This window comes from Rasamsonia byssochlamydoides, assembly GCF_041956645.1.
Source record: "Rasamsonia byssochlamydoides strain NRRL 3658 unplaced genomic scaffold VTN77scaffold_44, whole genome shotgun sequence".
In the NCBI taxonomy this organism is placed as follows: Eukaryota; Fungi; Ascomycota; class Eurotiomycetes; order Eurotiales; family Trichocomaceae; genus Rasamsonia; species Rasamsonia byssochlamydoides.
The window spans coordinates 55860-68418 of record NW_027192427.1 but is presented as its reverse complement, the minus strand read 5'-3'; the positions used below and the strand labels follow the sequence as shown (position 1 = coordinate 68418).

Genomic DNA, 12559 nt, shown 5'->3' with positions numbered 1-12559 from the left:
CCACTAGCATTCCCAACTTCTCAAATCAAAATCAAATCGTAATCGAATAAACGCTGGACAGAATGCAAAATCTCGTCACCTACGCTCAGCTCAGCTTAGCGATTAGGAGATATAATCATACTGTCGACGGAAATGATAAAATAATACAATTTCGACTAACTAGAACTCCTAGTAGAATATGAGAAAATAGTAATGATTAGAAAAGATGGAGAGGATAAGAAAACAGGCTGGTTTTAACACCAAAAATCAACATGGCCCATCACCTTCCATCACCTTCGTTTATTTCGGGTACTTGCTTCACGGGTGAGATCACCTCTACCCGGGACTCCCAGGTGCTGGCACATACAACATCAAAAGGGTTGATTGTATGTACACACCAAATGGATAGGATATAATATATACTATATACACATGCACAACGCTCCGTTCCTTTCACTATTCCCACAAATGCAATCAATCAGTCCCAAAACCATGCCCAAAACTCCATGCTAGAAATGGTATCCAGGCAAAACATGCATGCGAGACGAGTCGTCCAGAGAAGGAAATCCAACAGAAAATAGCAAATTAAAAAAAAAGCCAACTAGAGCTTTTCTGATCGTAGGCTTAGTTGCCTATGAGGTTGATGAGCTTCCCCTTCCACTCATTCAAGGTCTCGTTCATTGCAGCCGCTTCTGCCCTTGCTTCCTTCAGCTCCTTTTCCAACGCTTCATTCTTCGCCCGTAGCGCCTCTACCTCCCGTGTGGCCGCCTCCGCTTTGGCCGCTTGCATTCTCAGCCGGTCAATATCTGCCTGAGGAAGGCGTCCCGCTTGAGCCGCTCGTTGCGACAGAATGATCTGGTTGTCACGGATGCTCACATCCTGACGCAACTTCACGATTTCAGCCTCGAGTTCAGCAACGTGTTGTCGAAGCGACATGGCGTTTTCCAGCTCGCGGTATAAAACCCACAGCGCAGAGTCCACCTCCGTAGATAGCGTTGCAAAGCGCGACTTGCGGGCGTGGGAATCAAGGAGAGAGATGCCTTGTGAGGTGGAGGAAGTAGAGACAGTGGGATCGTTACGACGTGTCGAGACAGGCCGGCCCGGAGGGCGTGGAGACGGGGCAGCAGCAGTTTGACAGGGCGGCGGCGCAGCGGAAGTGACGGCCTCGGGTGTGGACTTTGAGGGCACTCCTCGGGACATCGATCGCGAAATCTCGGCCAGTATTGACAGCGCCTGCTGGTTTCCGGGCCCAGAATCAATTGCAGGTGTAGAAGAGGACGTACTTTCCGCCGTCACAAGCTTTTGTTCCGGAACATCTTGCGTAGACTTTTGTTGTGCAGACAGGGGAGGAGAAGTCGGCGGGGTCACTGTCGGCGGTGCGACATGCCAATTGCGTCGGACGCAGACGGGACAATACCATTGATTATGCTCGTCGTAAGTCGATCCAGGCGGCATGCATTCGTCATGGAATGCCCTCCTGCAGGTGTTGCAAGGCACGAGACTCTTCGGTCGACGGCAAATAAAACAGTAATCGTCGTGGACCGACCCGTTTCCTAAGAGCAAATATAATTGTTAAACACGCCGGAGGTTCGGATCAGGAACAGTAGGACTCCTTACTCCGCCAATTTTGGTACCGCTCGATTTGTGCAGACATTGGTTCATTAAGGTATGAAGATAACAACTGATTCAACTCCGCAGGTTGGAATTGTGACGAGCCGGCGCCCTCTTCCCGATCTCCGCGGGGACGATCACGATCATCCTGTAATAATGTCTGCTCTTCCGTAAGCGCTGCCTGTCCTCGAGATGTCGACGGCGACGCTACTCGTGGTCGTTTGGCCCGTGGCTCGGGCGTCGAGGTTTGCGCTGGCGGGACATCTGAACCAGCAGCCCTGGAGGCCGTATCCGTTGTCATTGTCGACGGCGGCCAGATGAACTTGGTTCTTGTTCGAGGCATGTGGGAGGGATTGCCGCTTGCCAGAGACCTGGTGAACAGGGCATCCAGCGAATCCGAATAGATGCTGGGATTCGACACAGCCCCCCGCAAGGAAAGGGATTTTTTTCTGAAGGGGATACTGGTGTAGATCACGAAGCGGAAGCTGCTTGATAAGCAGTTTGATTCGTTTGCTTGGCTCAATCGGTAGCCACCCGGGGAACATTAGTAATAAACAACAACCAAGAAATAATTCGGACGCAGCCGATACTAGGTAGGTAATATTTAATTATTCATCAAGAAATGGCTACTGACAGTGACACCAGTAACCCCGGTCACATCCCATACCGATTGGGTTGACTGTATCAGTAATCAATAATTACTACATAACAACCGGAACCAGTCAAAAAGAAGGAGGAAAATAGATAGCGAGGGGTCGTAGAATCCACCGCGCCGGCATTCTTATAATATCCAATAGTCACTATATCATTACCAATGATGCTTGACTTAGGAGATCAGATCAATTTTCGGCCGGTAGTGGGCACTCAAAAGAGGCAAAGCGCAGATTTGTCAGCATGGCAAAAGTGATTAATATTATTATCCAATCAACATGGACAGACAAAACAGTCACAGCACCACAACGACAATTCCAAGATTTTGCATGCCATGGTGTTCGAATTACAGCTTTGCGAGGTGTTAGTTAATCATCATGCTGGTTATGGTAATATTATCGACTGCAGAAACGAACAAAAAAAAATCATCTGCAAGGCGTAAGGGTTGTGGATTAGAACCCAAGCCCTAATCACACCTTTTTTGTATTATTTATTAACTTCCCACAGACTGCAGAGTAGATGTAAATATCAGCCGTGTTAGTTCAACCTCATGTATCTGGTCTCCTCTTCGCAACGATAGTGTTTCTGGAAGTTAGTATTCATTCCTAAATGCTTTGTTAATCTCTGTATATAATATCATGCGAAGCGTTTTCGTAAGCTCGAGCATATCAATCAAAACCATCACAAGAACCCATCAGAAGAAAAGGAAAGAGTGAAAAAAAATCTCACCTCGCGGTCACGAGATCCATCTCTACACGGTACCACGAACAACAAATGAACAGGGTCTATCGCCACCCTTTCCCAGGAAAAAAAAGCAACTCAGGATGAAAAGCAGGAAGGCGAAGGAAGAAAAAAAAAGAAATCGCAAGGACTTTTTAGGAACAGCCGAACGCGGGGGTCGAACCCGCAGCCTTGCGGTGGGTCTCATTTAAGAGCCGCACGCTCTACCGATTGAGCTAGCCCGGCAGATGCTTTGTTGAAGGGGAGAGGTCAGCTGTGATAGAAGAAGCTGAAGGAGAGGAAAATTTTTTTTGCCATCTGGATCCGATGACATAAGCCGATGCTTGGCGTTAACTAGTTAGTTAACTAGTCCACGGCGCCACGCTGGGGTCCGATGACATAATCTGATTCTTGGCATGGACTGATGCCAAGAAACCAGACAGTACCTAACTTGGCATGTTACCAATAATAGTACAGATGTCAGGGGCGGGAAGGGCTATCCATCTACCTTACCTGGGTAGATATATCTGGCCTCAACAGAAGCTCTTGCTCTGGAACTGCGATCGGAATATGTAAGTAGGTATTTACCAAGCAATTCAGAGGAAGAGGGAAATAAGCCAAAAAGAAGCGCATATGAAAGACAGTATAAGTGAGCAGAAGAATAAGACTAGCCTAGTGTCCTTATCAACACTGTTGGATGGTAATGCAGACAAACAAGACAGAAACAATTAATAAGAACAGCTTAATGCTCCTTATTAATTTGTTCTTGAGATAGGGGGGATAGGGAAAAAGGAGTGATGATGATGACCAAAGGGAAGAATGAAATGAAGGGGGAATAATGAAGATATGTTTGGGCTGACGAAAGTTGATAACACTCCGTCAGCGCGGGGCTCCTTACTCCCAAAAGTTAAAAACCTTAGTCAGCTTGGTAATCAAGATTGGCGTCCGTGCACATCCAATCGAAGTGGTACATACCGGAGTACAGAGTATACTGCGGTTATATCGGCATTATTATTAATATTACCGCTCTGGTTCAGAAGAAACGGGCCTATGCAGAGAAGGCATTTGCCTTGCTAGAGGTTCCTTGCCATTGACTCTGTTTCCGCTACTACGTCTATGGTCTACCTGCTTACGGGGGTTCCTTATATGATGACGTCTTGCGGGACCCCACTACGGAGTACAACGACTGCAGTATAAGATACGAAGAGCAGACCACTCTGGTCTACAATTCCTTTTACTAGTCTCTTAGAACTTCTCAAAGATCTGCAATTATTTGTAACTGGTTTTCAGATTTCACTATCTCGCTCAGGAATCGCTCTGATGGCAACTTCCCGCTGCTTCATCATCCGTCACGGCGAGACGGAATGGTCCCTCAACGGCCGGCACACGGGCATTACAGATATTCCCCTAACTACCAATGGAGAAAAGCGGGTAAAGGCAACTGGGAAAGCGCTCGTCGGGGACGATCGGTTGATTGCACCCAAAAGGATAGCTCATGTGTATGTCTCATGCTGTTGCGCTGATGTCTGTTATTATACCGTCGACTGAACAGGACGCAATGCGTAGCTATGTCTCCCCGCGGCAGCGAGCGCAAAGAACCCTCGAGCTCCTTGGAATCGGTTGCAAAGAAAGACTTCCGTGGCAAGCAAAACGAAAGTCGGAGAGTGAAGAACCCATCCGGACAGAAGCCACAGTTGAAGTCACAGAAGCAATCCGAGAATGGGATTATGGAGATTACGAGGGATTAACGAGCGCGCAGATCAGAGAACTCAGAAAGCAGAAGGGAGAGGGTCCGTGGGATATTTGGAGACATGGTTGCCCGGGCGGAGAGTGAGTCAACCAGGACATATGCAACATGCAACATTGAAATCAGACGATATTCCGGTTGCAAAGAAGCTGGCTTTCTATTCTCACATTTTCCATTTGAAACTAGATCACCAGAAGATGTCTGTCGCAGGCTGGACGCCCTCATCGCCGAAATCAGAGCAAAATACCACAGCAAGTGCTTCGGACAGTCGGCCGGTGAGCAGCCAAAGGGAGACATTGTCATTGTGGCGCACGGCCATATTTTGAGGGCTTTTGCTATGCGCTGGATTGGAAAACCACTGACAGAGACTGCTCTCATCTTGGAAGCGGGTGGCGTTGGGACGCTGAGGTATGCCCCCAGCATCCACTCCTCGAAGGCTCCAACAGCAATGCTGACAACGGCCAGCTATGAACACCACAATATTGAGGAACCAGCTATAATTCTGGGTGGTGGCTTTGTTGTGGAGAGCTAGAGGCGACACCATTGGCCATAGGATCGCAATAACAAGATGCCTTTCAGTAAGAATGTGTCGTCGCACGCAATTGTAGCCGCGTCGTTCAACCTCAGCTAGGCATGAAGCCTTCATTCCCCTGCCATCGTTTTGTTCCTCAACTCGAAGAATACCAGTTGTTTCATAATAATGTGGCAGATCGAGCTGTTCATACTGAGAGATTCGATCTTCATAGGACGATTGCCGTTTGTCTCTCGGTGAGATGATCTCGGCAATCTGCTTTACCATTCTCTGTGCGAATTATTAAAACCTCTGTCAGAAATAAGGCCACCAACTCGAGCCAAAAACAACGGCCTTACTCACCTGAAGAGTCATCCACGATATCCAAGATATCCCCTCGTAGCTTCGTTTTCCCGAGATTGTAGTATCATTCATTCTTCTTTCTTGGTTGATGCCTCGCCGCCGTCTGATTTCACCACACCTTCCTCACCCAACACCTTGGCCGCTCCCATGAACAAGCCGCCAATATACCCACCCAAGAAACGCATATCGCCAGCCTGGACAGCGGTCATGCGGAGCAGGTTCTCCGTATCCGCCAAGCGGGCATTGAGCTGCGCGAGCTGGGAGTGGAGATGGGCATACTGGCGAGCTTTGGCGGTCGACATGCTGGACGAGGCGGTCGCGGTGCCGGCTGTCGTCGGAAGGATAGAAGGTCGGGAAAGCGTCTGGGAATTGGTATGCTGATGGTGAGTATGAGAAGAGGGAGGCATCTTGGACAAAAGCTGTCTTGTTTCCCTGGATTGTTTGTGATAAGAGTGTTTGGTTTTGTTGACATGGGCGACAAGTGCGGGTACTAATAGGACCCGCCCAAGTCACGTGTGTTGTATAAACTACCTCTACGGAGTACTACACAGTATGCCAGAGTTGAAGAACATTTCGACTTCAAGTCAGGCACGAGAGGCCACGTGCGGCAATCTTGCATTGAATTAGAGGCCCATTCGTACCCAGTCGGGTCAATCAATTAACCTAATAGATCGCATCCTCCGCTCTTTTCGTGCGCCAGTAATCAAACCATTAAACAGACACAGCCGGACCAACCAGCATCGACCAGTTAACAAGAATATAAGAGGAATGGATGATTTCTGGAAAGGAAAGCCATCGGACACAAATCAAACAAAGAGCAGCAAGGAAAGAATACTGTATACGAGTTCGACAAAAGAAAAATGCGCCAGTGATGCAAGATACAAACTGTCATACAGGAAAAGGAACAGAAAAAAAAAAGGATGGGGGATTTCATGTGGCCGATGGTGAAGGTGCAATGATGAAGATGATGAGCGTGATGATGTGATTATAGGGTCAGCACACCCTTGCTGACCTCGTAATAATAATAGTAATAAGCAACGTGAGGAAGCAGAGAAAAAATGGAAGTACACGTGCCCAACCCACACCGAAGCAAACGGCAAGAAAATGTTCCCTATGTCCCTAAGCATGAGAAGAAGAAGAGAAGAAGAAAGTTTAACACACTAGAGGTTTAGTCACTCGACTCCCCTTCCTTTTCCCAGACATTCATTAGAGAAAAAAAAAAGATAGATCATTCTGAAGCCGTGTGCGACGGCTGCCGTGGACGTCAAATATATCGTTTGTTGAAGGAAAAAAGACAGCGCGGGTTCTCTATCGAGGCTCCGAGTCTGGATAATCTATCTGCACGCGACCGGATGCCATGCCACATAAAATTGGGTCACTATGTTAGATGCTCTTCTCTTAACGAACAGGCATTGGAGATGGCTGCGCGCCCAGGCTGGTTTGACTGCTGTGAGCCGAGTTCTCGGAATCGATATTGGTACTCGCTCCGCTGTCACCACTCTCCGCGCTAGCACTCGCACTGCCAGTCAGACTTTTCACATTAGAGCCTTTGGCTGGATGCGAATTGCTCACCCCGAGATTTTGCTCCACCTGATGCGCTGCCATCGCATTTCCATGCCCAGGAGGGTATCTCGGGACAGGTGCCCGCATGTTTGCGGGAGGAGAGGGACGGCCGCCCTGCGGCATCCCGTTCGGCGGCCCATAATGGGAATCTTGAGCCGTGGACGGTCGGCCCATGCCACGTCCACCGGGACCGAATTGCGTTCCGGGGGACTGGCTTGTTCGCCTACTTGGCGGTTGCGGGTATGGGCCGGGACCATAGTCCCCCATGCGACTGGCGGCGGTCATTGAGTTCGCCCTAGAGTCAATGTGCATCTCCTTTCTGTCAACCGATCCGTATCTGTTGGACGAATAGGCCATCAAAGGATCATCCAGAAGGGAATCATGGATCGTGGGGATCTCTTGGATTAAACGTGAACTCGTGCTCTTTTTTCCTCCACCAAAGAATCGGCTCAAGGACGAAGGAGGACGCGAACTTGGGCTCGCGGCCAACTCTGGGTTTTTGCGCAGCTCCCTGGCGCTCGGCGTCTTCCTGGTTCTGCGGGACGTGACACTCATCATGTCAATGTTATCCGGATCAATACCTGGTGGAGGGCGGAATTCCATGGGATCGAAGTAGTCATCCTCGTCATCTTCGTCGAAGGAGGGCTGAGGGGGCGGGCCTTTGCGACCGCCTCGCCTCATGTTCATCTCTCGCTCGCGGAGCTGCAGTTCGCGCTGACGAAGGGCGAGCTCACGCTCTCGAAGGGAGAGATCGGAGGCCGTAGAATTGGAATTTCCGCCATTGCCATTGGGCATGTCTTGGGAGTGGGAGTGGGAGTAATTGCTATTGCCATTGCCATTGCCGTTCTGAGCGCCGTCAGCGAAGTCATCATAAACGACAAGATGACTGAACTCCTCCAGGCCGTTATCGTCCAAGGAAGCGTCACGGGGCATTCTGCTCGGAGAAGGCTGAGCACTTGGTGGTCTCATGGGGCCACTCGTAGGAGGTGGCCCTCGCCTCTGCGGTGGGGGAGGCATTCCCATGCCTGATGGGGTTCGACTGGCGCGCATCCCATTCGCCATCGGTCTCTGAGGAGGCGGCACTGAAGAGGTCCTTGGAGGTGGTTGAGTGGCAACCGGTGGTGGTGAAGACTCTAACTGCTGCGGCCTGTTTTGGTTGACAATGTTGACGTGATGCAACATCGCGTATAGTGTTTCGATTCGTGGAAGACGCACACCGCTCTCCACTGCTAATTTGATGGGAGATCCGAGGTATGTCTCGACCTCCATCGGTCGCCGGGCCAGGAAATCTTGGTACATTGTGCTCTGGGTATCGGATGAGGCGACCATCTTTTGAATGGTCTGCTCGCGAAAGCTATCCGGAAACGAACAGCCTTGTTTCGAAGCCAGTTCCAGCAGTTCATCGATCACATCGGATATCAGCTGCCGCAGACCGACCTTCTCCAGCAACTGAGCGTGGTTTGGCGTTTCGAAGAGGACACTGGCAGGATGGAAAGCAATAGGCCTGTAACATACAATGAGCGATCTAACCAACAGTCTCGTGGGGTGGAATGCATCAATTGAGGTTTCGCAAGAAGAGTCCCTACCCTATCATACGCTCGAACTGCTCTTGCCTAATATTTGATGAGACCCTGCAATCCACCTGACCCGAACTCAGGGTGATGGCCAATGCCGAAGCCATGTCATTCTGGATCGCTGAGGGGATCGAGGGATTCTTGCTGGCAGGTCCAACCCAGATTTCTGACGACGATCCCTGGTGTTCGAACTCGCTGGTGCCAGTCTGTGTGATATTGACGTTGGAAACGAGAGACAGGACGACATTGGTCGGAAATCGTTGCTCCAGGTGGGATTCGACTCCGATTGTGTTTGTGGTGTTGACGAGGATACATGTATGTTGAGGAGTGACGACGGATTCGATGACGGACCCCAAGTCATAAACATCGGGTAATGCTTTCACGCAGAGGATGACATAGTCGTAAGCGTTTTCTCTTGACGCCGCTTCCTCGGGAGTGCGCACAACTAAAGTGACACAAGGTATTAGATTGATGCCAAACGAAGACAAAGGCACGAGATCCTTACCATGACGAGGTTTAAACCGCTCATTTCCAAAGGTCTTGGATCTATTTCATCAGGTCAATGACAATTCGGATGTTTCGGGTTCGAAGAAAGGTGAGAAGGCCTACTTGAATGACACGCCATATTGAGCCACCGCCTCGAACCCCGACTTCCAGACAAGCGTTACATCGCAGGAGTTCGTCGCCTGGAGTCTCCAGGAGAGGAAAGCCGACACCGCATTTCCACCGACTACACAGACCCTTGTCAGTTGCCTGCCCATTTCTTGCTCATTAAGTGGATATTGAGGAAAAAAGGAGTGATGGTAGTTGGGGTACGATCCAAGGTCGAGAGGAAGACGGGAGGGAAACAAAAAATCCCAAACACAGTACCTGATAAGACGCGCAGCCGGGGGGGCGAAGGGGCCATTCTGAAGGAAAGCGGAAAGCGAAGCAGGCGTCAACGCCTGCTGAGACAGACGAGCAGAGAGGGTTTTCGAGGAAGGAGCCTCCGCCAAATGAGAGCGGAGTGACGGAAGCGCGCAGCAGAGCTGGAGTGAAGCTCCTCAGTCGACGCTGCCGGTCAGAGCAGGAACGACCGCAGTACCGTTAAAACCACCGCCAGATTGAAAACCCCGAAAAGTCAAAAAGAAGGAAACGGAGTCGGAAGGGACCACGGGGGAGAATAGGAATAGGAATTGCAAGGATAAAACGAATGAACGAGAGAAGAACGAGGAGGGAAAGGGCGAAGGAGGGGGCGGTGATAGGGAGAACGGAGGAAAGAGAGAGAGAGAGGAGAATCGGGGATAGGGCGAATTAGGCAGGATGGGATGGTGAGTCGAAGCCTGTAACGAGCAGGTGTCACAGGCGTAATAAAGGTAATAAAGGTAACAATAGCGGGCGAGGCCCTTCCCACCTGCCAACGGCGGGCGGGTCCAGCCTGGATGCGGAAACCGGGACGGGCGAGCGTGATAAGGACCCTCGTCCCTACATCTGGACCTAGACAATGCTAATAATAATGTCCACAGAAGTGAAGAAAAGAAAAAAGAAAAAAGAAAAAAAAATAGAGAGAGGCTCCAGCCCTTGACAAGATCTCTAAGCATCCCTCTGATAAAGATCTTCCTTAGAAGCTTGTCCTATGTCTTAGAGTTCGAGGTGGAGGTTGGGTCACGATCGTTAAACCTCCCTCAGCCACTGCACCACGCAACAGGCAGCGTGGCCTCCCGCCTGCCCTATCCTGTTTGTTTTCTCGCCCTCCTGCTTGCTCCTGCTCTCTGCTTGGTCGACGGCTACTAGCAATGATCTGATCGCCTACTACTCCGTACCTAGGTAACTGACTGCTGTGCCCGGCCCGAATCGCCAGACAAGTCTGCTATCTTGCTTTTCAAGCGTGTACCTCTGCTGATCCCGCACCCTTGGAAGGCACGTCAAGAATCCAACATGATGATCTATAACTACTGATCTATAACTACGACGACGCCAGGTATCTACTCCGTACATCACGCTAACGACGGGCAAGCGGAATTCTAAGCCTGCTGCAAGCATGGATGTTGACAGGCCAGATCGGGCGCGATCTAGTTAACTAAGTTGAATTACTGCACCCATTTGGTTGGGTCGTGGCAGTAATCCCGTCGTACAAGTACGATGTTTACCTACGAACCCGCTCGGTAAGTGGCTTTGCACAGAAGCTCAGGCAGGGCTAGGAGCTTGGCAAGTTGAGAATATGAGATACTCACCATTAATTACGAGATCAAGCGAGATTCAAAAGGGAGATAACAGAAGGTGTGTACCTCGTCTTTCAGGCTGTTAATAAAACAGGGTTCTGATGTTTTGCGATCGATGACCAGGATAATCCCGGATTAGGAACGCCAAAACCTCCATCGCACTCGATGATCGACCCGCCCATTGACAAACTGTCCAATGCTCTCGGAGAGTGAATTTGCTGGATCACATCTGTCACAAGTATCCGAGGCTCCTGTCATTATGATTAAGCTTGCGCAACCAGCCATGCAGTATCACCGCCAAGTGTCAACCTCCTGAGTCCTGGCATCTGGATTCAATTATCTGTATCCAGACTCCAAGAGCGCTGCGGATGGAGAGTTGTGCCGGTGCTACTCGTCTGTCTGCCGTTGCTCCTGGCAAATCTCTGGTATGCGAGATGCCCGCGATGATATGCAGATCACGCGTCGGTGGCTGTACGGAGCTTCAGTCCTCCACAATAACAATGTGCAAGAGTTCTCGTCACCAGCCTCCACGAGGAACGTGAGCGCGTGCGTCGTTGCTTGCCTTCTGAGAACTGCAGAAACTCATCTGATCTTCGAATACTGGCATAGTACCAAACCCGCGAAGTATGTGGCTGTTTTCAGATATATATGATGCCCGATCTTCACACAGAATATTAATGGTACCGCCCCTGCTGGCGTACATACCTGCATAAATCCTGTCCAGTATGAATGTGACTCGGAATGCATCTAATGTGTGGTTGTTCTTTTTTTTTTTTACTAAACAGTGCATTCAGTATCTGTAGGCCGGACGTGAAAGCCACCGGAGCTTCTTGCATGGGCGATCGACCAGCCGCAGGCCCGCAGCTAACTTGGCTGATCGACTTGCCGGCCGAGCCTAAAGACTCTGCAGCCTGACAGTCATTATTCGAGAAGTAACTCGATAAACAACACAATTCCCTGTCCACATAATGCACACTCATACACCTGGTCATTTACCAATCCGTACGGAGTACACACGCCCAAGATACCCGGGAGTATTTCAGACGCCGTCGGACAGTGCATGTACGGACACCAGGCCAAGACGAGTACTGAAATTCAATTGCATTTGACTGACGTATACGATGTCATTATTCACCCGCGTCCCCCACCCTGGATCCATCCTTGGGCAGGGGGAGGATGGATATCCATGGTCCGCAACCCGTTACACGAGGCCTGAACTTTGTGAAGCAGGGGTGACGTACGGAGTGATTACGAAAAGTGAGTCCACAATTCATTCTAAAATTATGTTAATAATAAGAATCGTTATTATTGTTGTTGTGTCAGGGAGCTCTTCACCAAGGTTCCCCAAAAGGAAAACTGAAAACAGAAATAGTTCCTTCTGGAGCTTCTATGGAGCTCCTAACTTTGTTTAGTATCACCCAATACTCCATTGAATGAGTATAACTCCTACTAGGAGTTCGACCAAGACCACTTCAGGTTGATTCTTTTTCTTTTCTTTTCTCTTTCCTTCTTTTTTCCCCTCTGAATCGGCGCAGGCAAGCTCTAGACCTCTGCCTAATGAGCATCCCCACTGACTGGTTCCAGTGGGGATTTGGCGGGTCCGTCGGGAATGAGGACCGACCATTACAGCACTACTCAG

The 12559-nt window shown here is 49.9% G+C and overlaps 3 protein-coding genes and 1 non-coding gene across 4 annotated transcripts; all 4 read right to left on the bottom strand.

Moving 5' to 3' along the window:
- Positions 1 to 603: 603 nt before the first annotated feature.
- Positions 604 to 1933, bottom strand: VTN77DRAFT_5946 (uncharacterized protein; the record flags this gene model as incomplete). The annotated part of the gene is made up of 2 exons (XM_069422169.1): positions 604 to 1532; positions 1597 to 1933. 2 exons carry the CDS (start codon positions 1931 to 1933, stop codon positions 604 to 606), a joined length of 1266 nt encoding a protein of 421 aa, XP_069276507.1.
- Positions 1934 to 3124: 1191 nt separating this feature from the next.
- VTN77DRAFT_t98 lies at positions 3125 to 3207 on the bottom strand. The gene has a single exon. It is a non-coding gene; the product is annotated as a tRNA-Lys (tRNA).
- A 1688-nt stretch (positions 3208 to 4895) lies between these two features.
- VTN77DRAFT_5945 (uncharacterized protein) lies at positions 4896 to 5654 on the bottom strand (the record flags this gene model as incomplete). Its single annotated transcript, XM_069422168.1, has 2 exons — positions 4896 to 5510; positions 5583 to 5654. 2 exons carry the CDS (start codon positions 5652 to 5654, stop codon positions 4896 to 4898), a joined length of 687 nt encoding a protein of 228 aa, XP_069276506.1.
- Positions 5655 to 6980: 1326 nt separating this feature from the next.
- Positions 6981 to 9626, bottom strand: VTN77DRAFT_5944 (uncharacterized protein; the record flags this gene model as incomplete). Its single annotated transcript, XM_069422167.1, has 5 exons — positions 6981 to 8649; positions 8732 to 9164; positions 9225 to 9265; positions 9329 to 9449; positions 9590 to 9626. 5 exons carry the CDS (start codon positions 9624 to 9626, stop codon positions 6981 to 6983), a joined length of 2301 nt encoding a protein of 766 aa, XP_069276505.1.
- Between the last annotated feature and the right edge of the window lie 2933 nt (positions 9627 to 12559).